Source organism: Pectinophora gossypiella, chromosome 2 (genome assembly GCF_024362695.1).
Source record: "Pectinophora gossypiella chromosome 2, ilPecGoss1.1, whole genome shotgun sequence".
Lineage (NCBI taxonomy): Eukaryota > Metazoa > Arthropoda > Insecta > Lepidoptera > Gelechiidae > Pectinophora > Pectinophora gossypiella.
In genome coordinates, this window is record NC_065405.1 from 2,210,508 (window position 1) to 2,235,473 (window position 24,966).

The window sequence follows — 24,966 nt, forward strand, 5'->3', positions numbered from 1 at the left end:
ACACAATTTTCCGCGCCGAAATTGACCACATTTAATTGCCATACCATTGGTTAAAAAATTTACCAATCACAGCAAAAAGTATCTTTCAATTTTCGTTCAAAAAGTATAGAAATAACCTTGAAATAACCATTTTTACCCAACTATATCAAACTTAAGAAGGGTTATGTATACTTTTTGTTTTTTTCGCTTTCCTTTGACTGCTAGTAGATTTTTTACTTTCTCTTTTTAACTTCAATCAAATGTAATTCTCATTTCTTTTGCACTAAAAAGAAAGAAGACCCCTTTTTTAAATGTACTGTTCAAAAAGCCCAAAATTAAAACGTTTATTTGTTCATTGTTCCTCCTTGTTGTAATTTCTGTTATAGGTACTGAACGAAACTGTCAACTTCAAGTCGTGTTATCAAAATATTTTCTAATTCGTTTCATTTTCGTGGTTTTCATTGAATTGATTAGTGTTAATATAGTAAAATTAGCTAATGAAAATGTCTGATAACGATGATGATTATATGTGCGAAGAGGAAGAGGATTACGGCTTGGTATGTCACTTGTGTTTGGTTATGTTTCGTGACTGAAACTTTACGCATATTTTTTACTTCTGGGATGCTTTGCAGCAGTTTCCTTGCTTGTTCGTATGTTACTATTGAAAATGCACCAAGAATATCCCTATAATCATCACCACTACTACGTAAATCTACCCTAAATCATCGTGCAAATATGGTTGTACCGTCTTCATCTTTCCTGGTAAACTCCTTCTTATTGCCAGGACACTTATTTATTTAGTGTTAATGTAACACATAGATAGTAATATATATATTTTTGTAACAGAAGTATTAAATTATCATTTAATTTTGTTCCATTACTATTGGTCGTACCTACTTCATCATTTTCAGTTTATTTTTTTAAATCTGTGTAGCCAGCCAGTAGTAAATTTTATGCATATTAAGTATTAATTCACATTTCTTTGCATTGATAATTTTTTTATTTCCTTTTTTCAATCACAATTTATATTATTATGTTAAATGGAATTAATTGCCACGTTCTTGAGGTAAACTAGAAACTTATTTAATTCAAGAGGGTAGTTAAAGGTGTGGATACAAGACAACAGCCATTTTGTATATTTCTGAACCTGGCTGGCTGAGGGAGGCCTGTGTCCAGCAGTGTGACATGTAGAGGCTATTTATGTTTATATTTATATACATATTATACTTAAAAATATTTTTAGGAATACTCGGAGGACAGCAACTCAGAACCTGATGTGGACTTAGAGAATCAGTACTACAACAGCAAGGCTCTCAAGGAGGATGAGCCGAAGGCTGCACTCCTTAGCTTCCAGAAAGTTCTGGAGCTCGAAGGGGGAGAGAAGGGAGAATGGGGTTTTAAAGCTCTCAAGCAAATGATCAAAATTAATTTTAAGTTGGTAAGTGAGAACTACCTTATACAAAAAGGAATGACAAGTAACTGTGGAAGTGGTAGCTGATAAGACTAAATGGAAAGAAAGCAGGCTTAAAACAAAATGAGTTGACTCAGTGGTCAAGAGTGATTAGAACTCAATCTGGACTTCTGAAAGAAGAGAGAAAATAGTGGGACTTTGAATGATCTTAAATCAGCACTATCATCTGTGAGTGTATGTTTGAGAACTGATAATTGGCTACTTGACAATTGTAACAAAATATGAAATATGTTGAATAGCAGCGTTTTACCTACCAATAAAACGCTTATTAAAAACTTGCCTAATTCGAAGCCTATGTATGTGAGAGTAGCGTTTGACATTTTATCCTGTGGCAACACTGAATATATTTCTGTCCTTATTGCTCTTACGTACTTGGACGGTTTGTCTCTTTCACACCTGGTAGGAGAAGTGTCAGCATAAAATGCGAGACACGATCGCCGCGCTTCACATTGAGTTTCACATACTTACACCAGGCAGAAATAAAAATTGTAGGCTTCGAATTAGGCAAGTTTTTAATAAGCGTTTTATTGGTAGGTAAAACGCTGCTATTAAAAAACTGTGCCGTTATTCGAAGCCTATGTATGTGAGACGTGTTTGTTATCGCCTGGTGTGAGAGACAAATGTTGAAATTAACTTTTAAATTAAGCCTAAGTAATTATATAATTTTCATCTAGATACTAAAGCAATTTCATATGATTCTTTTAGGATGTGTCAGTATCATATAAATTAAGTATGCAAAAATCAGTGTACCTACATAGAGCAAATGTAATGACTTTAAAGAAGGGTAATTAACAGTCAAAGACACAATATAGACATAAACATTTATTAAGAAAAATTATGTAAATTATGTATACAGGTCAATTAATAATCTTCTTTATTTCTTCTTTTATGATTAATAAATCAGATTAAACATCATATAATTTAACGCAAACTAAATAACCAGGTCGTATGTACCATATCAAACAGGAGAAAATAATCTAGTTATTGAAGTCGTTTGTTTATCCGGTAACACAGATCTTTTATAATATTTCATAAATACATTCTGCGAGCGCCAATTACCTCTTTTCAAAATCTCGTCTATTGGGAAATTTTGAATCCAATTTTTCGAAGATACCGCTGGTCTGAAGCTTCCGGGAGTTGCATTGATGCCTGCTTCCATCAATAAAGCCTTTAACCAATTTGCAATAGTGGTTCTAGATGCCGCTTTCGGAGGACCACACACTGTTAAAAATAAGTTGTCTAATCGACATTCATCTCGTCGAGTTTTTGATAGTCGAATTAAAGATTTCACCCAAAAAACAGGATCCAGGGAAACGGTTTCTAAATTTGTATGTAATTTCCATCCAGATTGTCTGTAGTCTCCGTTATCTGTTTTGGACCCGTATTTAGGCCAAAATGTAATACAATTTTCTGAAACAACAAAATTGTCAGGGTGAATAGACAGCAAGGTTAGGTCATGAACCCGCCTGCCTGAGCAGAGTAATAGTATGCAAGCAGTACGTTTAGCACACACAAACAGGTCAAAATTGAGTTGAAAATTGTTCGAGAGCCAAGATGACAAAACATCAATATCCCAGACAGGAGGTTTATCTTCTTTAGGTGTTTTATTGGAAATAGATTTTAAGATATGCTGCACTAAAGGATGAGAACTTAACTTTTCTGTGAGGTTTGGATTGCACAAAGTTGAAACTACTGATTTATGCATTACAATTGTATTTTTAGAAAAATTTTCTATCAAATAGAGGTCTGATAAATACCTGGCCAAATCTGATCCAGAGGGAGCTGTCAAGGATATTTTATTCTTTAGCGCCCAGCTTGACCATCGACGCCACACAGATTGGTAAGATTTTATCGAAGAATTTCGCCAACTGGATTTAAGAAGTTGTATTTGGTCCTGAGACCAACCTTTTATGGCCTCACTCCACCCCCACATTTCCATGCCTCCAGTGTTATTTCCTGGACTTTGGGTGGTGGAAAGCTCGTTGATGTGTCTATTAGGACTTCCGTTAGGTTGTAAATTGTGAATGGGGGAGCTATAGAGCGGCTGCGAAGGTCCGGACGCCAAAATGCCTTCTCCCACCTGGGAGCTATCACTATGTACACTCCTTGGGCATTGTTGAGGTGAGTCAAAACTCGAGGCAGGAGGAATGGTGGCGGAAATATCCACGCTAGAGAGAAATTCCATGTTCGGCTCAGGGCATCGTAAAATTCTGCTTGCCTGTCGGTTACGTCCAAGCTTACGTAGCGTGGAACTACATGAGCCGTCTGGGATGCAAACAGATCTATGTCGGGAAGGCCCCATTTCGAGAAGATCTTTTGTGTAATTTGAGGTAGCAGGTGCCATTCTGGTAGTTTGCCTTGGCGGGACAGCTGGTCTGCTTCCACATTGTACCGACCCGGCAGGTGATGAAGCGAGAGTTTTATGTTGAATAAATCCAGGATTTGGTAAATCTGATTTGTTAAATATAACAGGGACATTGATTGGGTTCCACCCTCGTTTTTCAGGTAGGAAAGAGCTGTTCGATTGTCGGATTGAATCTATATTGTAGAGTTTCGCATGTGAAGGGCCAACGCTTGAAATACTTTCAACATTACCAACATTTCCTTCTGATTCGAGTGAAGATTGAGTTCGGGAGCTGACCACGTGCCCGACATGATCAAATTGTCGATTTGGGCTCCCCAACCCAGACCTGATGCATCTGTTGCTATATAATGCGACACTGGACTTGGGTGAATAATTGACCGACTGTTCAGATTTTCTAACCACCATTTCAGTTCTATTAATGCTGGCTCGGGAACAGGGAAATGTTTGTAAGGGCGCATAACACTTAGCCTTTGGCAAAAGGTCAGCAAGGCCCTGTGATTTAAACGACCTCTGGGAATGCAGAAGCTTGCAAAATTCAATAGGCCTACTAAGGATTGCATGATCTTTAAGTTGGCAGTTTTCGTCTGAAGAATATTTTGAATTTTGCGAGTTATTGTCTGGCATTTGTCGCTGGGTAACCATTTTATGTTGTGGAACGGATCCCACATAATACCCAGGAAGTGAAGTTGACGTTGAGGTTTCAGCACGGATTTTGAAAGGTTTACGGTCCAGCCTAGGTAATTGAGCAAATCGACTGTTAACGAAACATGTCTCTGGAGCATGTCTTTGTCTTGGTGGACTATCAAAAAGTCGTCTAGGTAGACTAGCATGCGTACACCCTGGGTTCTTAGGATCTGCGCGACCCAGTTCGTCAAAGTGGCAAATGTCTTCGGAGCGGTGGCTAGTCCAAAGGGTAGACAAGTCATTTGCATCAGAACTCCTTGATATATAAGGCGCAGAAAACACCTGTGTGCGGGAGAAATCGGGACGTGAAAGTAAGCATTTGACAAGTCTATTTTTGCCATCCAATCTTGTGGCTGGAGGAACGTTGGTATTTTTTGAATGTTTACTAGTCGAAATTTGCTTACATGTACAAAGTTGTTGAGGTTGCGCAGGTTGAAAATCGGGCGCTGTGTTCCGTCCTGCTTGGGTACTAGGAACATTTGAGAAATAAAACTTGGAGTTGTAGGAGCTTGTTCTAGAACATTTGTTTGTACGAGCTGGGACAACACAGAAGTCATTTCCTGAGAAAGTGGAGTTTGGAGCGGATGGTCGTAAAATGGAAGATGAAGCGGTGGTTTTATTTTGAATGGGATTCGATATCCGCTGATTATGTCGATAATCGTCTGGTTCGCTCCTAACTTTCCCCATCTGTTTGGGTAATTTACAAGTTGTCCAGCTTGGAAAATCGAGTCAGAATTTTCGCGCACCACGACCGGTGGCGCGAGATCGGTCAGTAAATTGTTTACCGAGTCTTCCTTGCGAAGGACGGATGTTTCTGGGGCGAAATATTCTGCCTTGTGTTGCCTGTGCACGAGGTAAAAGTGTTGTTGGAGGTAACAACGTACTGTTGTAGGCAGGAAATAAACCTTGCGGAGGTGGAAAACAGGGATTCATATGCATGCCTTGCGAAGGCGTAGCAACATTACCACCGTGCGCCAGTGGAAAAGAAAATTGATTTTGGCCTTGCGCAGGCACAAAATTCGGTTTCATACTCGAATTGTTAAAATTGACTGGTTTTTTAGATCTTGTCTCTTTAGAAGGCCAAAAAATTTTTGTGCTGCCTCCGTTCTTTTCGATTGTTGCTGACAAGTCACTGCTTACGAATAGATGGCTGGAGGATGGCGGAATTTTTCGCAAAGTTGATTTAATAAATTTATCTTTAACATGTTTTAGCAAAAAATCCCTTCGCTGCTGAACTAAATCTGCGCGATTACCACATGTCATCTGAAGGAGGTCATTCGAGATTTTTTGATATTCACTTCGAGAAAAAAGGTCGCATAACTTTGTTTCGACTGCCTTCGTGTCAGTCATTTCTACAGAACCAAGCCAAGAAACGAACATTCTAATTACTTGCTCTAAGGCTTCGTTTTGTTTAAGCAAACCCAAAGAAATTGCCGCGAAACCGCGCTCTGTGTAATGCAGGTTTAGAGACGTTTCGTACGGTTTAAATTCCTCATTTGATTCTAGTTCTACGAATCCGGGGGTAGCACAATAATTTTTCTGTACATCTGAGTACCTAACGTCTGACCAACTCTCAGTTTCGAAATGCTGCAACTCTTTTAGTTTTTCTAAATAAGAGTGCGAAGTTTTCGGAATTGCGGGTTCCTTAACAACTGTATTAACAGGTAGCGAAAACTGCGCGTCTATAGCTACTGTAGGAGATTCAGCTTCTGACCCATTAGTTATAGTTGGTTGTTGAATCGCCGCGTTCGTCGGTTGATAAATGGTTTGTTGCAAGTCCTCCATGTGATCAGTTACTTGTTGCGGGTTCGCCGCGTGATCGTTTATTTCTTGCGGGTTCGCCGCGTGATTAGTTGATTGTTGCGGGTTCGCCGCATAAGAAATTGCCACGTCATTGTCTTCTTCAAACAATTCACCACTAATATTCGCGTCAAGAACATCGTCATCATCTTGATAATCATGAAGATTTAAATCTACGTTTCCTACCAATTCAGATTGAGAAGACGGCACTAATTGTGATAAAAAAGATTGAATGGAATTTACTTGCATTGTCAATCTATTTAGCAAATCCTGGTCACAAAATCGTTTAGACACATTATTACTTGGATTGGAATCATCGGGAGCTTTACGCTTTTGAGCACTATTACATTGATTATTTTCCATCATATACTTTTGTATTTATATACGGACAGAAATATAATAAGATCACAATGAAATTTCAAACGGAAAATCCGTTAAAAAATAAAATTACTCACCAAATTTTCGGACTGTGCTGCACAGGTCGAAAATCAAACGCCAAATGTGAAGCGCGGCGATCGTGTCTCGCATTTTATGCTGACACTTCTCCTACCAGGTGTGAAAGAGACAAACCGTCCAAGTACGTAAGAGCAATAAGGACAGAAATATATTCAGTGTTGCCACAGGATAAAATGTCAAACGCTACTCTCACATACATAGGCTTCGAATAACGGCACAGTTTTTTAATATGGTAGTTTATCATTTAACAAGAATTATCTAATAGTTTTTTAAGTTACTTGAAGTGACACATAGTTTGACTGTTCCTTTGCAAAACGTCATGTGACCAACCGTTTTCGTGCGAAATTTTATATTAATGAAGAAAAGTACATTTTTTCTCTATTATATAAAGCTTTTTCCAGTAAATAAATATTTTAAGAGGTATAAAATAAGCATTTGTAATATTTAAAATACTTATCCAAAAACTTCCAATGCCAATTCTTTTTTTCTTCTAATCCTTTTATCACCTGTTGGGATGTAGGGCTCGAATAACAGATTTCTACTCCTCGCAATATTTATAGTAAGATCTTTTAAGTTTCTGAAGTAGCCAATTGAATGAAAAAAAAAATAAAACTTTATTTTTTTTAATTTTTTTTTTCTTTTTTTTTTGATTTTTTTATATAAAATATATCATCAATGTCTGGTATTTGCAGGGTAATTTTACAGAGATGATGGCACGATACAAACAGCTACTGACATATATTAAGAGTGCAGTCACCAGGAACCACTCGGAGAAGTCCATCAATTCCATCCTAGACTACATCTCCACTTCTAGAAATGTAAGTGGACTTCAATAGTTTGACAGCTCTTAAGCTTTTTTTCAAAAAACCTCATATGCTATTGCCGACCTTCTCTAACAGGAAGTGTAAGAAAGAGATAGTTTTAGTCACGACAAATTAAGTTGATGGTTGCCCAAATCGGCACCAGTTTTGTCCATCTACCAGGCAATATTTTATTTAGAGTTTAGTTGACATCTCTATCTTCCAATCATGTGCCAGCAGCAGACTCAAGAGAAAGAACATTACATTGACATAGAGGAAAGAAACGGGGGCCATGTAATCACAGGATTATAAACGCCCACATAATGTATACTCTAAAACACTTGCTTATGGTCGCACGACCGATCGCAAGTGGCTCGAAGTAGGAAAAAAAAGACTAATAATGTTCTTTGCTAAGGCCCTCTCAGTATTTTATATGTTTTAAGTAAAGTATTTTATGAGGCTGGCATGTTAATCCAGGGTGTTTTATTCCTTATTAAAAAAAAAACTTCAATATAGTACATTATAAACTATTTTCCTAATTACAATTATTTCATGCAGTTTTTTTTTAAATTAAGATGGGTTTGCTCCTGACCCCATTCTTCCTCGAGGTAAAGAAGAGGTTGGATATAGGCCTCATGTTAATTTCGTCACCCTGATTGACCATCTCTGCAATGTTGTTGGATCACCAGATTACTACTAGTAACTTTATTTGTCCAGATGGAGCTGCTCCAAGACTTCTACGAGACCACGTTGGAGGCGCTCAAAGACGCCAAGAACGACCGGCTCTGGTTCAAGACGAACACCAAGCTCGGCAAGCTGTACTACGACCGCGGGGACTTCAACAAGCTCGCGAAGATATTGAAACAGCTGCACCAGAGTTGCCAGGTCGGTGCTTTTATTTACGAACGATTTAAAGGAAGAGATACTTCGTAAAAGCGTAGAATTTCCGCACTTATTTTCTATGTCCTTATTACTTGATAACTTACTATAATTTCTGAGACTCACGGTGGCACGGATGGGGAGAAATGCTCCCTGGCCGGACCGCTTATAACATCCATTTTCTTGTTGATGTACTATTTGTTTCGTGGTGTACAGTCACGAGTACTAATATGTATACACTTTGAAACCATGTCACATTAACTTTTTTGGCAAATTAAACCGTAAGTCTCATTAAATGTCAAATATGATAGTGCGACAGGGTTCTAAAATGGGTGCATGATATTGCTCAAGATTGTGCACGTGAATGTAGAGATTTTATTGTTATAATTAGAATACCACCCGCAGTGGAGCAGCGTGGTGGAGTATGCTCCATACCCCCTCCAGTTGATTGAGGGGAGGCCTGTGCCCAGCAGTGGGACGTATATAGGCAGTTTATGTAATTAGAATAGATGTACTGACTAGTGGTCCCACGTTCCGGCCAAGTAGTTAATGCCATCTTTATGTTTTTTTTTTGACGTGACTTATTGTAGATTTGGCGCAGATGGCATTAACTACTTGACCGGACAAATGGGGAGCGCTGAAGGCTCTCACCAATGCCATCTGCGGCAAATCTACAATAAGTCACGTCAAAAATAAAGTGGTCCCAGGGAGTATCACACAGTATATCGCCTTTCTCCTACTCCGACAATGATTCTTATTTTATAATGTCGCCTGTATCTATATTGTGGAATGGCAATGAAGGTATTGAGTATACAGGGTGTTAGTGACATCGTAACGAATTCTGAGGGGGATGATTCAGACCATGATTGAGTTGATATCAAGTGGAATTTCCTGTCGGAAAAGTCATGTAAATTCTAGTGTTTTTTTTTTAATTATTTTCAGTTCCATACTTTTGCGACTGAAAATTCCACTTGATATTAACTCAGAATCATGGTCTAAATCATTCCTCAAAGTTTTCGTTACCATGTCACTATCACTAACACCCTGTATACTTAACCGTAGGGCGATGTTGATAGATAAGCCTTGAGAAAACTCTGTACTAACTTGTGAATGTCAGACGGACGAAGGCGAGGACGACCTCAAGAAAGGCACGCAGCTCCTCGAGATATACGCCCTGGAGATCCAGATGTACACGGCTCAGAAGAACAACAAGAAACTGAAGGCTTTATACGAACAGTCGCTTCACATCAAGTCTGCTATACCGCATCCTCTCATCATGGGCGTCATTAGAGGTGAGAGAAGGAAATACATTATTTTATACATACCTACATACATAAACTAACGCATTTCCCACCGGGGTAAACAGAGACTATAGAATTCAGTTTGTTTCGATCCTTAGACACGTCTCTTGCTTCCTCCACATTCAGTAATCGTTTTATAAACGCTCGGTTCAGAAAAACATTTCTAAGGACATCTCATCTTATTTTACGACGCCATTAAAACAGTAAAACCATCAAGCAAACAGCGCGCCTACACTAAAAAGAAAATAAATATAAAACTATATGTAGGATGTCGGTGTATTGAGGACCTTGGTGGCGCAGTGGTTAACGCGCTCGGTCTGCAATTGTTGAAGTAAAGCAACTTTCGCAAAGGCCGGTCATAGGATGGGTGACCACAAAAAAAGTTTTCATCTCGAGCTCCTCCGTGCTTCGGGAGGCACGTTAAGCCGTTGGTCCCGGCTGCATTAGCAGTCGTTAATAACCATCAATCCGCACTGGGCCCGCGTGATGGTTTAAGGTCCGATCTCCCTATCCATCCATAGGGATGGCCCGTGTCCCAGCAGTGGGGACGTTAATGGGCTGATGACGATGTAGGATGATGTGTCCAGCAATTAAATGTAACATACGTGAAGACGTAACATAACATACGTAAGCGATTGATGTACCAATGTTATGTTTTATGTCGTGTTATTCTGTAAAAGGGCGTCAATCAGCATGAGTTGCGTGAAGCACAGCGCTATTCAGTGGGCCTTGTGTATGGCATATATATCGTGTAGTTATAAGCGCTTACTTAAAGTTATACTTACATAAATATGTCGAAACTGGAAGTATATTCAATTTCCGGCTGGTTGACGGCACACCCCGGACACTTCATACAAACAACTTCGTTTTACACAGACACCACACATTGATATTATCGTACAGTCATGAGCAATATAATGTACTCACTTTAGGACTCTGTCGCACTAACATATTTGACATTTAGTGAGACTTACAGTTCAATTTGTCAAAAAAGTTAATGTGACATGGTACCAAAGTGTATACATATTAATGCTCGTGACCGTACAGGCGCATCTGTGTGTGTGACGTCACGCTATACGAATTAAATCTAAACTGTGTTCGAGGGGCGCGGGGGGGGGGGGGGGGGGGAGGTGAGGTAAACTTAGCCCAGACGGTGCTGGGGAGTGGAGAGTTGCCGTTTTTACGTAGTATTATTTCTTATTCTATGCGGGCAGTCCGCCCCGCCTCCCGCCCCTGTCACAGCTCGCGCTTTCAGCGTACGGCCCTAGTCCGGCGATTTCACCTCCTCAAAAATACATACACAACTTGTTTTCGCGTTTCGATATTCAAATTGAAAAATATTATTATTCAATAGCTAACATAGTTACAGCTCTACTTACATTCCATTCGCCCTTTTGTGACCGGGAAGCTTACTAGTAGCGTCGATCGCAGTCGTCAGTTTAAAGGATAGGCGGCGTTCTCTCTTAGACAGATATTTTAATTTTACCTCCTTGTGATTGTTAGAATGCTCGGTGAGGTGTGGGTACTTCTGTCCACCCCAATTGGGATACAGTCGTGAGCTTGTGTTGTGATTGTTATAGAGTGCGGCGGCAAGATGCACTTGCGCGAGGGCGAGTTCGAGAAGGCTCACACGGACTTCTTCGAGGCGTTCAAGAACTATGACGAGTCTGGCAGCCCGCGGCGCACCACCTGCCTCAAGTACCTCGTGCTCGCTAACATGTACGTATACTTAATTGCCTACTTAGTGTAAGCTTTTTATTTATTTATTTATAGCCTTTTTTCAGATAGTTACATTTTAAAGGTTTACCTTAATCTAATATCTACGATAACCAATCTGTGTGCCTTCGGGCAAAGGCCTCCCACATTTCTCTCCATTCTTTTTTGTTATTTACGAATCTGGTCCAGGTCTTAGTGTTCCCAGCCATTGACATTATTGCGTCGGCCCACCTTTTAAATTGCCTACCCCTAGTGTAAGCTACAACCTTATAAAGGTTAATTGAACAATTACCAGGTGGATGTTTGACAAATACTAATAAATGTATACCTTTATACGTACATAAGATCACACATATTTCCCATAGAGATAGGCAGGGTCTTATTGCCTATTTCTGAATGTCCTATTTCCATAAGGTCGCTTTCGCGTCATCCACTTTTGAGAAAATTTCACATTTTATACTCTCTTCCGTGCTTCGGAAGGCACGTTAAGCCGTTGGTCCCGGTTGCATCAGCAGTCGTTAATAAACACCAATCGGCACTGGGCCCGCGTGGTGGTTTAAAACCCGATCTCCGATCCATAGGGAAGGCCCGTGCCCCAGCAGTGGGGACGTTAATGGGCTGGTGATGATGATGATGATAAGTAATATATACCAAACATTTCAGGCTAATGAAATCCGGCATCAACCCGTTCGACTCTCAAGAAGCGAAGCCGTACAAAAACGACCCAGAAATCCTCGCGATGACCAACCTAGTATCCGCTTACCAGAACAACGATATTAACGACTTCGAATCCATACTCAAACACAATAGGAACAACATTATGGACGATCCGTTCATCAGGGAACACATTGAGGATCTCCTCAGGAACATAAGGACTCAGGTGCTGATCAAGTTGATCGGACCATACACCAGGATCCATATTCCGTTCATATCAAAAGAGCTCAACATTGATGAGAAGGAAGTGGAGAATCTCTTGGTTACTTGTATTTTGGATAAGTGAGTATAACCATTTTATTACCTTCTAACATAGTGTGAGGTTACTGACGATATTTTATGGAAACGACAAGCATCACATCTTGTAATAACCTTGAGGTTATAACGGCGTTCGTGGTCCAGTGGTTGTGCGTTAGGCTCACAGGTCCCTGGTTCGAACCCCAGTGGCAACATGTGAGAAAAATGATTGTGCAATCTCTAGTTTGGTCACATTATAGGCCGATAATAAATTAAAAGTAGTCCCGAAACAAGGATGACTCTTCGTTTTTTATACTTGTCTATCGTAAATACGGTAACAGATATAAGTAATTCACTTATACACATTTAATTTACGCAATCATAACATAAGGTCACGGTTACATCCCAATAGGATAGCCAGACACGTCTTCGTAAAGTCTAAGTACCCACATCTCCGAGCTTTCTGTTAGACCGATGTTGATAGGTGGTGAGCCGTATCGCCGTCTATAATATTCGAGTCATCTATGCTATGTTAGTGACAACTGTACTTAAGATAAATTAATAACTTATTGGTGCAAGTCTGGTACCCAATAAGTTCAATAAGTCACGTCAAAAAAAAAAACCGGGATTGGAGCCGGCCCTCCTCGTTTGAGTAGCAAACCGGTGTTCCACAGAATCACAGTGACTTATATGCAATTATCTTAATCTTTCGAACGCCGGAACGCGGATCTCGACCAGACACAATGTAAAATCTATTGTGTCTGGTATCTCGGCATATGAGAGGTTAAACCATACAATAAGGAATAATACTACGTATGGAACGGCAAGTCTCCGCTCACCACCGGCGCTGAGGTAGGTTTACCTCACCCCCTCGGTCTTACTTTAGTATTCAACGTCACACACACAGATGCGTGTACGATAACGTCAATGTGTAGTGTCTGTGTGAAACGAGGTGTTTTGTATGAAGTGTCCGGGGTGTGCTTACATATATACGTAATAAACATAAAGGCTGTTACAATGGCGGCTCCGCGGCGCTACCAACACCATTCTGAGTGTGTTTGCTGATAAGTGGGACTCCCCATTGCTGCGCCGATGGGTGAAGCTCCACCTCTCTTAAATTTTCATTTGCTCTGTTTTATACTAACCCTAGCTTTAAGTTTGCATTGTTACTAACATCTATGGACCTGTGTCTGAAAATAAATAATTTGAATTGAATTGAATGGTATTGCGGCCCCCGCAGCACGATCAGCGGGCGCATCGACCAGGTGAACTCAGTGCTGGAGCTGCAGTCGGGCGCCCGCGGCGCGGCGCGCTACGCGGCGCTGGACAAGTGGACGGCGCAGCTGGCCGGCCTGCACCTCGCGCTCGCCAACAAGATGGCCTAGACCGCGCCGTCTCTGCCGCCCGTGCCCGCCCACCACGTGGGGTAGCGGCCTAGGGGCTCACCTACACCACTGCTCATTTAATACTAGACGTAACGAAAGATCTCACTTCACAGAATGAGGGTAGTTCAAATCGACATTGAAATAGTACCCTTTCCCTCGCTAGATGGCGCTGATATTAAGTATTATGTAAAAAATTGGGCAATTTATACTACAGAAGTCATGAAATAATTATATTAAATGGTTGCGTAACCAAGAGCTGTAAAACACATAAAAAACATGAAAAATCTCACTCTGCAGGATGAGGGTAGTTCAAACATATATAATTAAAAAATAGTATTATTTGTACTACGTCTCTCGCTAGATGGCGCGGATGTGTCAAGTAGGCGTGTAAAAATATTGGCTTGACTGTTTGCCCATACTTTTCATACATTATTCCATTATCTGGCCATGTTAAAAGACGAGATATTATAAAGATAGTTGAAATGAACGTTGTCATTTTTACATAATACCATATTACATAACGCCATCTTTTTACATTATAGTTTTAAAATGTCTTTGAAAACTTCTTCATTACTGATTATCGAATACCTTTTCTCTATCGGAAACAGTGATGTGCTGTTCCCGGGAATGTTCCCACAAAAAGTAAAAAGGCGCAGAAAGAGCTTTGTTACCTAACCTTTAGGCAAATAAGACCGGAGTACAAGAAAGAACAATTTGAATAAGAAAAGCAGCCACTGTCTTTCATAAGAGTTATTATAACGGGAACATTCCTACTTTGGGAAAATTCCCGGGAACGACACGTTACTAATCGGGAAAAGGATTTGGCGACTCTAGTCGTTTCCAGTGTTGCTATTGCTACCATCTTAAAAAGCGCCCTCTAACTTCTACCCTATTTGGCGATGTACAAAACTCGGTGGTATATACCTTGCGGTGTAGCTATTACGTACCGTGGTGATCCTGACCTTCCCAAATATGGCCATGACTTGCTATAAAATCGTTACATAAGTTAGACACCTACGCGTGAACGGATTGGACAGAAATTATACTACATTTAGGCGTAAACGCTCGCCTACGTTTTTGTAAATTAGAAAGGTATCAAGCCACGAACGGTCACGAGCATTAATATGATACACTTTGGTACCATGTCACATTAACTTTTTTGACAAATTGAACTGTAAGTCTCACTAAATGTCAAATATGTTAGTGCGACAGAGTCCTAAAATGGTTACAATATATTTCTTTGGCTGAACAAGTAACGAGTACGTACTTTAGAACTATGTCACATTCATAAATTTGGCGAATTGAATCAATTCTTACTAAATGTCAAATTACGTCAATGCGATAGGGTTCTACGGTTGATACTAGTGTTCAGGACCGTACGAATATGTTATAAGATTACTTTTTCAATGAAGAATCGCTGATACTAGACTAGAATATAATCTCTGCCTAACTAAGTCTTGGTCCATATTTTTCAAGGTTAAGAAGAAATACACGTATATTTTATAGACAGAACATGAATTGTGAATAGACCTTTTTTAATTCCTTTTTCCAGTGCAATTTGTTACTGAATACACACTTCATGTAACATATCATTTGTTTTATTTTTCTTACATGATTAGAATGACAACAGATGGGTTAAAAGGGCCACATTAAAGCAATTCACCTAAAAAAGCAATATTGCTATTTGACATTTGTTTGCATTGCGCACTTACTTTTATATGTGCAGATGACAAATTGCAATATTGCTTTTTTAGGTGAATTGCTTCGATGTGGCCTTTTTAACCCCCCAGGACAGATATAATTTATCTGCTAGTGTGAAAGAGACGAGCGATATGTGTCTTTCGCACTAAGCTGTATACCAGCTTAGTGCGAAAGAGATAGAATATATCAGTCTTATCGTTAATAATTATACCAATTACGTTTTACATGGTACAATAATAATAACAGTTACAGACTGAACCCTCGCCTGGAGGTTGTCATGGGGGTAGGCAGAACCACAAATCACTATTAGATAATAAAAAGACATAGTATACAAAATTAAAACTTTATTACAGTAGTATAACTACAAGGACGGATTGGTATCACAGGTTAGTACATTGCCATGATTATAATATAAAATTAATTAGTGCTAAGAATACTGCGATAAATACACATTAATATGCAATTAAAAAACAGTTTATAAAAAGTTGATTCAAGTTTTAAATTCGTTATTTTGAGTATATTTTATATATGTATATTAGATAGAATGGCACGAAATTTTACAATAAGATAATATACAGGACTATCAATATACCATAGATTCTAAACATTTTCTAAAAAATTATGTGAAATGATATTTTTGTTTTGATTTGTTGGTAATGTTGTTCACATCACGTTGATCCTCGAAAGTATCAAGAATTAATAAATATAAAATAGCCCTGTTTTTACAAGATAAATTGATATGAACTGGGGGGATCAAAAAGGCCATATTGAAGCAATTCACCTAAAAAAGCAAAATTGCTATTTGACGTTTTTTGACAATGCGCACTTGCTTTTTATATGCGCAAATGTCAAATGTCAAATAGCAATATTGCTTTTTAGATGAATAGCATTGATGTGGCCTTTTTAAGATCCCCTGATATGTCATCAAATCATATGAACACAATATTTGCTTCCGATCTTTCAATAAATTCATTTTTATACTTACAACTAACAATTAAAATGTAAAACTTACGTAGTTAGCATTATTATGTCTTCTAAAATAACATTCCTTTTCAGTTCTGAATAATTTAGTGATGTACTTTCAATAGGATTCTAGTTTCTAGCTACCATATTTGACGCGATTTACATTATGTATATTTATTATAATTTAAGAGTACAAATGCCAAGTATTTGTAATAATATTGTGTCTCACACAGGATGTTATTGGAAAGCGTCAGGTATGGAATCCCTTACCTTGGCACTGCTACCAAAAATGATAGTAACTTGTCATAAACTTGAAGATGGAATTTTAAAGTCAGTGTAAAAATGGTTCTAATAGGGTCACATTGATCATTTGATCGAAAAAAGCAATTCTGCTATTTGACATAATGCAATTTGTTTAGGTGTTCGAGACTCGCTTGAATCACAAATTCAGATTATCCTTTCGTTATAGCATCCCGTGCATTGTAAAGAATCCGTCTGCATGTGGATTATTGCAGATTGTTACAGGGGCATTTACTGTGGCTATTTTTGCAGTATCTCTGTGGTGGAGGTTTAGATTTAAATTGGTCCTGCTATGTCCTACACGTATAAATCACGAGTAAAAGGACGCTTTACAATGCACGAGATACTATAACGAAAGGGTAATCTCACAGCTATGGTTACAACCTAAATATCCATGTTATACCCTTCAGTTTTTTTGTGACAGTTTTCCATGGAAAGGCGACATATGACGCACACAGGAGGAATTCTGTTACGTCAAACAAACATGAACTAAGGGGTTAAAAGGCCACATCGTAGCAATTCATCTAAAAAAAGCAATACTGCAATTTGACATTTGCGCATATAAAAGTAAGTGCGCAATGCACACAAATGTCAAATAGCAATTAGTGATGTGCCGGATCGTCAAAAATGTATATCCGCGGAGATGGATCTGAATACGGATATTTAGTGTAAAGATCCGCGGATACGGATCTTTATTTTCTTTAAAAAAAAAGATTAAAGTTTTAGTTATTTCATTGTTATAAAAGTGATATTTTATCTTGCTTTCATTATAAAGATCTATCTATCTAAATGTTTGCAATATAAAGGTGCCAAATATTTGATTTTAAGAAATAAAAACAATCGAATGGATATAATATAATAAATAGTTTTTTATTTAATAATTCTACTTAATCACCTGAAAAAGATCCGTAAAAGATCCGCGTGAAAAGTAACGGATACGGATACGGATTTTTCTTTTATATCGGATATCCGCGGATACGGATACGGATATTCGGAACATCACTAATAGCAATATTGCCTTTTTAGATGAATGCTCCGATGTGGCTTTTTTTAACCGCCCTGCTTTTTAGATGATATGTTGAAGGTGGCTTTTAGACTTGCTTGTTACCCGATCAGTGTTGCGGCTTGTCGTGCAGCCAGGGCCGGAAGATGGGCAGCGTGCTGGGGTAGTGCGTGGGCGCAGCCGGCTCGCCCTCCGCGCGGAACGGGAACGTGCCCAGCAGCACCGGCAGTTGAAGCTTTACTTCCTTCTCTAGGCTCTTCGGCTCGATTATAAACTGCAAAGAAAGGAAATTTGTAGTTCTATTGCAGGATATTCCATTTGGACGAACGCTTGACGCAGGTTCGCATTTCAGCACATTTCTATTCTATTTATTTAGGTAAACATACAGCAATACATATAAACTTAGAGATAGTATTATAAAAATAATAATTTAACCATGGAGGCCGTTGCTTATAGATCTGGGAAACTACGAGCTTGATGAAGGGTTGTAGCCGAGACAAAGACGGATTTATTTGTTAATTTTTAAAACTTATATTCGTTCTTTAGATACAAGTGTTTGATGTAAGATAGGTATATTGATGTTGAGTAGTGTGCGTCCTCCGATACGTCTCCTAGGCAAGTGGACGAGACGAGCGTCAGGTGTGCGCGGGCCGGTGCCTTGTCCGTTATATTGAATGGAACAGTTGATTTAACACGTTGACAGTCCAGTGATCCAAATATGGGTCATGACGAACTAGTTTCATAAGTCCGTGACCCATACTTGTTCAGAGCCCTGAGTGCGGTCTTTGAAAATTCAAATTTTTTCATGATAGTAAGAGATATGGTTTACTTCCTATTGCACTCAATAGGTATAGTGAAGTGTTTAGAATTAGAATATATTTATTATTATTTCCGTTTTTAATAGGACGTATATAAAATTAAGTAATAAGCGGGACTTACAACGAAGTCAAAACATTTTGTATGGGGACTGTCAACGTGTTAACAAGATCTTATAAAGCTCGGTGAAATGCGGGTACTTTGTTCCTCGATGAGTGTACGTGACTACGTCGTGAGCTCGATATAATATAGATGTGAGACTTACGAAGACGTCGTACTGTATGGCGATGAGGTGGCACCCGCGCAGGTTGGTGGGCGGCAGCGGCGGCACGTACAGCAGCTCGTCGCGCCACACGTCGGCGCCGCCGCCGCGCGTCTTGCCGTGCCGCAGCGACGCCAGCTCGCGGACCTCCTTCGCCGCCACCTTGCCGTGCGCAGAGTACTGGATCGTCTGCGCAACGAAACGATACATTACGCCCCTGACAGATGATAACAACCAAAAGTGCGAAAAGACCAGTCCAGTTCCTCTATGACGTGATTCGTGAGGCGGATTACCGACCTCATCAACTCTGGTGTCAGGGTTATTGAGCCGCCAAAGGCCCCTGACATGACTCATGTAGCGACTACTTCGCGCAAGGAATGGATGCATTACGCCCCTGACAGATGACAACAACCAAAAGTGCGAAAAGACCAGTCCAGTTCTTCTATGGCGTGAGTCGTGAGGCGGATTACCAATCTCAGGCGGATTATTATTGAGCCGCCAAAGGCCCCTGACATGGCTCATGTAGTCACTACTTACTTACTTACATCAAAATAGTAACCGGAACCAACGGCTTATCGGGCCTTTGGCGGCTTAATAATAACCCTGACACTAGCGTTGATGAGGTTGGTAACATCACAACTCACGATAGGAGAAGGAGTCTGACTGATGAAATACTGACTATGTAACCCGGTTCATAAAGAAGCTTACCTCAGTGAGAGCAGCTCTGGTGGCCTTGATAGTAGTCTTGGAGGTGTTCCGTAGCTCGGCGTTGATGACGATGGTCTCCCCGGGCACGTAGGCCCCGCGCTCCAGGGACACGCGGCAGGTGACGGCGCCGCCGCCCACGCAGCCCACGCCCAGCCGGTGCTCCACGCTGCACTCGAACTGTTGCTGCAGCGGGAGTGATTACTTAGAGACGGGTACAATTTGTACGTAGCCAACATGGCATACAAGAGCGTTCAACGGAAAAGAGCTCCGAGGTACCGGCCAGTTATCAAGTTTCAAGTCTCATTATTCCATAGGACAAATTAATAAACTCGTTATAATCTGGGAGTCTTCAAGGCTAGTTTGAATAGGCATTTACTAAGTAAGCATTAGGCATGATCCACCCTAGACCACATCGTCACATCAGGTCAAACGGGAGCCTATATAATTAAAAAACAACAATCGATCGACGTCTCTGGCGATTGGCGATGTATTACGTTCGTATCGATTCCGGCAGCCCGCTTACCTAACCTGAACATTTGACAGGTCTGACGTTCCTACCCGCGAAGGGGAAACCAGTGCAATACCTACATGTTATAAGTTAGGTTCGAAGGTAGGTATGTGGTTCGAAGCGCATTTAGTCGGGAAAGTGGGTTTTCCTCACGATGATTTCCTTGACCGCTGGGCATATTTTAATCATTTTATTATCCAAACTGTTTTGGCACTTGATGGATTCGAACCTTCGACCTCATAGTGAGATTCAAGCGTTCTTCCAACTGGGCTCACAGCTCTCCGAATCCGTCAGACATAACACTTAATTTTATTTTTGTTCGATATTTCTAAAACTAGTCCTATCTCTTTCTTGTACGTAACGTAAGTGAAGGAAATAACATAAAGTTCTATACGCGAGAATTGGCACCACTCATAGGATTAATTAGGATTTCTTATAGACATTTCTGCATGTTGATCGGGGATTTAATAATCTTGTTAAGTTGTTAATGCAATCTTCTTTGTGGGTCTCATACATGATTTATACCACCGCGCAGCTTCAGTGACCGCATAGACTTTCGAACGTAATTAATTTATGCAACATGCACCGTATAGCGCATGCGTACGAGATACGTTAGGCATACTAAGTATTTGAAGACTTCGTATTCGCATATTTTGCATTGTACTTGCTACATTAAGCTACTGTAGGTATGTGATTTAAATAATATGTATACAGGGTGTTAGTGACATCATAACGGATACTGAGAGGATGATTCAAGCCATGATTCCGAGTTAATATCATGTGGACTTTTCCGTCGCAGAAGTATGGAAGTGAAAAGATTTAAAAAAAAACACTTATTTCCATGTTTTTTTTTTAAATTCCACTTGATACCAACTCACGATCATGATCTGAATCATCCCTCAAAGTTTACGTTATGATGTCACCAACACCCTTTATATAAACACATAAAATCACGCCCGTCATCCCAAAGGGGTGGGCAGAGCCGCAAGTAACCAGGAGACATTCACAGTTACTTTTTATACGAAGACCTAAGATGGGTGTGATGACCCTTATGGTGACAGGTGATGGTCCATCGCCATGTGGCCTACCATTTTAGAAAGGACATAATCCGTGCTCTACATGTTGTATGATGTAATAACACTAATAACTAAATATCTTGAGCAGAGCTCCCAGATTCGATAAAAAGTCGAGTCAATTTATTAAAAGTACTTTTCGATGTCTTTTCACTAACATTTAACGTGCGCTTCGAAGCACAGACACTATATGTACCTATTTTTAAACTCATCATATCCCTAGCATTATCCCGTTTTCACAGGGTTCGCTTACCTAACCTGAAAATTTGACATACCCGATTTTTTACAGAAGCGACTGCCTGTTTGACCTTCCAACCTGCGTAGGGAAAACCAGCCCAATACAGGTTAGGTCATATACCTCCGAAATGCATTTCTCGGGAATGTGGGTTAACTCACGACCCTACATACCTTTACCGATACCTATTTATAAACTATGTGATCTTTACACAGAATGAGCGCTATTTTATAAAAAAATCGTTATGGAACCGGTGAACATATATTAATATAATAAATATTTATATCGGAGTTGTGTTTGTTATGTAATCTAAGTATAAATACTTTTATGTACGCAAATGTGTAAATAACACCTGTCTTATGAAATTGGACTCCCGAGTGTAAAGTTACTGCAGGAAATATAAACATATCGTAAAGTAGGTTGTTCTAACATTCATTATCATGTGCAGTACTGTATAAATATTGAAATTGCCTCATCGTTGAACAATGGCGTATAAGTAGTTTGAGAAATTCAAAACCTATTAATAAGTTTGGTCAAGCTCAAGCACACCGCGGACACTTCATACAAACAACCTCGTTTTACACAGACACTACACATTGACATTATTATACACGTGCATCTGTGTATGTGACGTGTGACACCATACGAATCATGTCTAAACTGTGTTCGAAGGGGGGTGAGGTAAACCTAGCTCACCCGTTGGTGGGGAGCGGAGAGTTGCCGTTCTATACGTATATTATTCTTTATTCTATGGCTCAAGCACGTAAAACAAGTAAAAAGATACGTTGATTATATCTGGCTCGCCCTACTACATGGGACTTAAACAAGATGGAATGGGTGTTCTATACACTTCTGTCTAGCCTATCGGGTTACGTCGTTCGTCAATCGTTTCATACACGCACGCCGGTTCAGAGTAGATCGTACTAAACCTTTTCTAAGGACATGTCCAATTTGGTCAATGTACGTCCTAGGTTTTCCTGCCAGCCCTTTCACCAACCTTCGTTTTATATACTGCTTTCGTAATCCTATTATCCTTCATCCGCTCTGTGTCCAAGCCAACTTAACATTCCCTTCTCAATCTTAGTCACTATATCGTCTTTTACACCATTCTCTCTCCCAATAAACTGTTAAATAAATACTTACAGCTAATACAGGAGGCTCCAAATTCAAGTCAATAGGGTTCATGACAATAAAGACTTGTTGGTTCTTGTGCGTGAGGCCGTTAGGTTCCCTCAGAGCAGCTTTACAGAAGTACTGTACCCAGCCGTGGGTGCCGAGGAATGTGGACGGCAGACCCATTGGTAGCCCCAGCTTGAAGGGGAAGCTGTGGATGCCCGGGGATAGGACTGATGCGCCGTGCCCTGTGAAAGTGGTTAACATAACATAACAGTTTTACTTGCCGATTTTAAAGCTCTTATGTGTCACCCTCACCAAATTTGTTTTTTGTCAGGATCGAATAGTATTTTGCTCCTAAAACATTCAGTACAAACTCTTATGTACGTAAATATCAATTGTCTTTTAATATTTTTAACGCACAGTCATACAAAAAAAAATCAGGCAGAGGTTTTTTTTTTTAATTTGTTGTTTTATTGTATTTTTTTTTTGTTGTTTTGTGTGTGGATTCAACCAAATGGAACTCAATAATCTCTGCTTACTCCTGTGGGAAATAAGCGTGAGTTCAAGTATGTATGTGTATTTTATTGTAAGAGTTATCATAATCTACCTGGCTCTCCAAGCAGTCTCATTCTGAAGTCAATGTAGTTCTCTTTATCGAAGAGTCGCTCGTGACGCCCTGAGCCCACCCTCACCACTCCTTCACCTACTACATGGAAATGTAGACCTGGAATATAAATGGCAAGATATTATATCATCCTGCACTATGACACTGCTCATCTCACCACAGAAAGGTTATTAAAGGTTGAAGGTTGAGTATTATTGATTGATGTCCAAAAAAGACCATACCAACACAGACACCCTATCAACAAATACACTCACATAGGCTAAGAACTTTTGCTAAAAAAAAGTTATGTAGATAGTATAAGTTGGTTCCCTCAAATTAAGATGTTACAGCTGTTCAAATAAAGTGCAATATTGGTTGTACAGTGTTGTTACAAGATGCGCCGTGGACACTTGTACAGAGATTGGTTGTCTATTTGTTATAAGGTCTATGTGAGTCTTGTCCTTTTTCCCTAATGTCCTTATTACGACTACAAGGTTAAATCTAGTCTATTTTATGATAAACTATGTAAGATGGGGTCAAAACTCTTATTTTATTATAAGAACTCAGATGCCAGGAAACAAACTCAACAGCTTTTAAATACAACATGAATAATTAAATTATAAGTACAATATCCAACTTGAACTTATTATCTAAGTAAATCGCAGCATCCTCCCATAAACATACCAGATTCCTATTAGATTTTTATAGATTAGATGCACCATATAAATATTCATGAATAAAAGCTGCAATATTATTGAAGGCCTTACAACACATCTGAATGTTGCCAGATTAATAACCTAGTTTTTCTAATACTAATAAATACTTTTTTAATTTCATCTTTCCTGTATAATATCCTCACCTAAGACAGGAGTGTCATCCTGGAGTTCCATGAGCACCTTCCCAGACAGGAACTGTCCCGGGAAATACAACAGCGAGGTGTTGTCAAACACTATGAGGAACTTGAGCAGCTTCCGCGGCATCGTCGCCGGCGCACGTCACGCACCTTCACACACAGTCGGTACAGTACCAGGGAAGTAGGAAATTAATAACACCTATCAAACACTTTATAGCTATTCTATGCAAAGGTAAGTTTCTGGGTAGGTACCTACATTCCGATCGATAATTAAGGCGGTTATGGAAAATTATGTAATATGTCAATATAATAAAAAAACTCGAAGACTAAAGTATAATTACGAACTCAGTGATTGATAATATTATAGTACAAAATAAACTGATGGACAAACATTAAGATTGCTTTATCTCATGGGAGATTTTAAGGAACCTTGCAATATACGAAAGGCCCGCCCACGATGACATTATCCTCAAAACTTCTCACACCGTAGGTTGGACAACAAAGTTGAGAAATATGCTAACGAAGGCCATCAACTACGACGAACATGACTTACCTTGAACACTGTTAATATACAACTGTTAATGAATGATGACAGTATTTAATACTGGCAAATTATTGGAGGATATCGCGACACCATGAGTTTAACACACATTTATACAAATATTCAGTAAAAAAAGTAGAAATCTTAGTAGGTATGGTACACTCACAGAAACAAACTTACGAAACTTTTTGACATTTAAGTTAAGCTGCGTTTAGGGAAAAATACTGCTATAGATAAGTTTCGAAAACAATAGCTCAGTGTATAATTTTTTCTTATAATCAATCAATTGTGTTTTATTATTTGAATTTATTGTCCTAAAAATAATAAACTATAGCATTGATAAATATTAACAAGTTTATGTCAAATTACTTCTAATTGAACGCAACGGAGGACTCACCGCAGTTAAGTTAGTTTTATATGGTCAATTTTTTAAACACACGATTTGTTGATTGGTTTGCATCACAAATTATTACCAATTTCGACCAATGGACAACAT

The 24,966-nt window shown here is 39.4% G+C and overlaps 2 protein-coding genes and 1 long non-coding RNA gene across 3 annotated transcripts; 1 reads left to right on the forward strand and 2 right to left on the reverse strand.

The window, feature by feature from the left end:
* The first annotated feature begins 365 nt into the window (after positions 1 to 365).
* Positions 366 to 15,376, forward strand: LOC126376138 (COP9 signalosome complex subunit 2). The gene is made up of 8 exons (XM_050023324.1): positions 366 to 536; positions 1,223 to 1,417; positions 7,448 to 7,573; positions 8,273 to 8,440; positions 9,552 to 9,726; positions 11,316 to 11,454; positions 12,115 to 12,447; positions 13,643 to 15,376. Exons 1-8 carry the CDS (start codon positions 477 to 479, stop codon positions 13,785 to 13,787), a joined length of 1,341 nt encoding a protein of 446 aa, XP_049879281.1. The 5' UTR covers positions 366 to 476; the 3' UTR covers positions 13,788 to 15,376.
* On the reverse strand, positions 2,260 to 6,979 carry LOC126376151 (uncharacterized). Its single transcript, XR_007567692.1, has 2 exons — positions 6,755 to 6,979; positions 2,260 to 2,860 (listed from the first exon to the last, which is right to left on the reverse strand). It is a non-coding gene; the product is annotated as an uncharacterized LOC126376151 (long non-coding RNA).
* Positions 15,377 to 15,817: 441 nt separating the features above from the next.
* On the reverse strand, positions 15,818 to 24,672 carry LOC126372302 (arrestin domain-containing protein 4). Its single transcript, XM_050017996.1, has 7 exons — positions 24,483 to 24,672; positions 23,936 to 24,079; positions 23,080 to 23,196; positions 22,500 to 22,717; positions 19,541 to 19,723; positions 18,836 to 19,021; positions 15,818 to 18,028 (listed from the first exon to the last, which is right to left on the reverse strand). The coding sequence occupies exons 2-7, from the start codon at positions 24,054 to 24,056 to the stop codon at positions 17,864 to 17,866; spliced, it is 990 nt and encodes a 329-aa protein (XP_049873953.1). The 5' UTR covers positions 24,057 to 24,079; positions 24,483 to 24,672; the 3' UTR covers positions 15,818 to 17,863.
* Positions 24,673 to 24,966: the final 294 nt, after the last annotated feature.

Excerpts from the sequence above, each read along its gene's own strand:
- LOC126376138 (XM_050023324.1), top strand. The coding sequence starts at position 477 with ATGAAAATGTCTGATAACGATGATGATTATATGTGCGAAGAGGAAGAG. Across the intron at positions 9,727-11,315 it reads CATCATGGGCGTCATTAGAG|AGTGCGGCGGCAAGATGCAC; the intron begins GTGAGAGAAGGA and ends TGATTGTTATAG. Across the intron at positions 11,455-12,114 it reads TACCTCGTGCTCGCTAACAT|GCTAATGAAATCCGGCATCA; the intron begins GTACGTATACTT and ends CAAACATTTCAG.
- LOC126372302 (XM_050017996.1), bottom strand. The coding sequence starts at position 24,056 with ATGCCGCGGAAGCTGCTCAAGTTCCTCATAGTGTTTGACAACACCTCG. Across the intron at positions 23,197-23,935 it reads GGATGACACTCCTGTCTTAG|GTCTACATTTCCATGTAGTA; the intron begins GTGAGGATATTA and ends TTTATATTCCAG. Across the intron at positions 22,718-23,079 it reads GAGACTGCTTGGAGAGCCAG|GGCACGGCGCATCAGTCCTA; the intron begins GTAGATTATGAT and ends CCACTTTCACAG.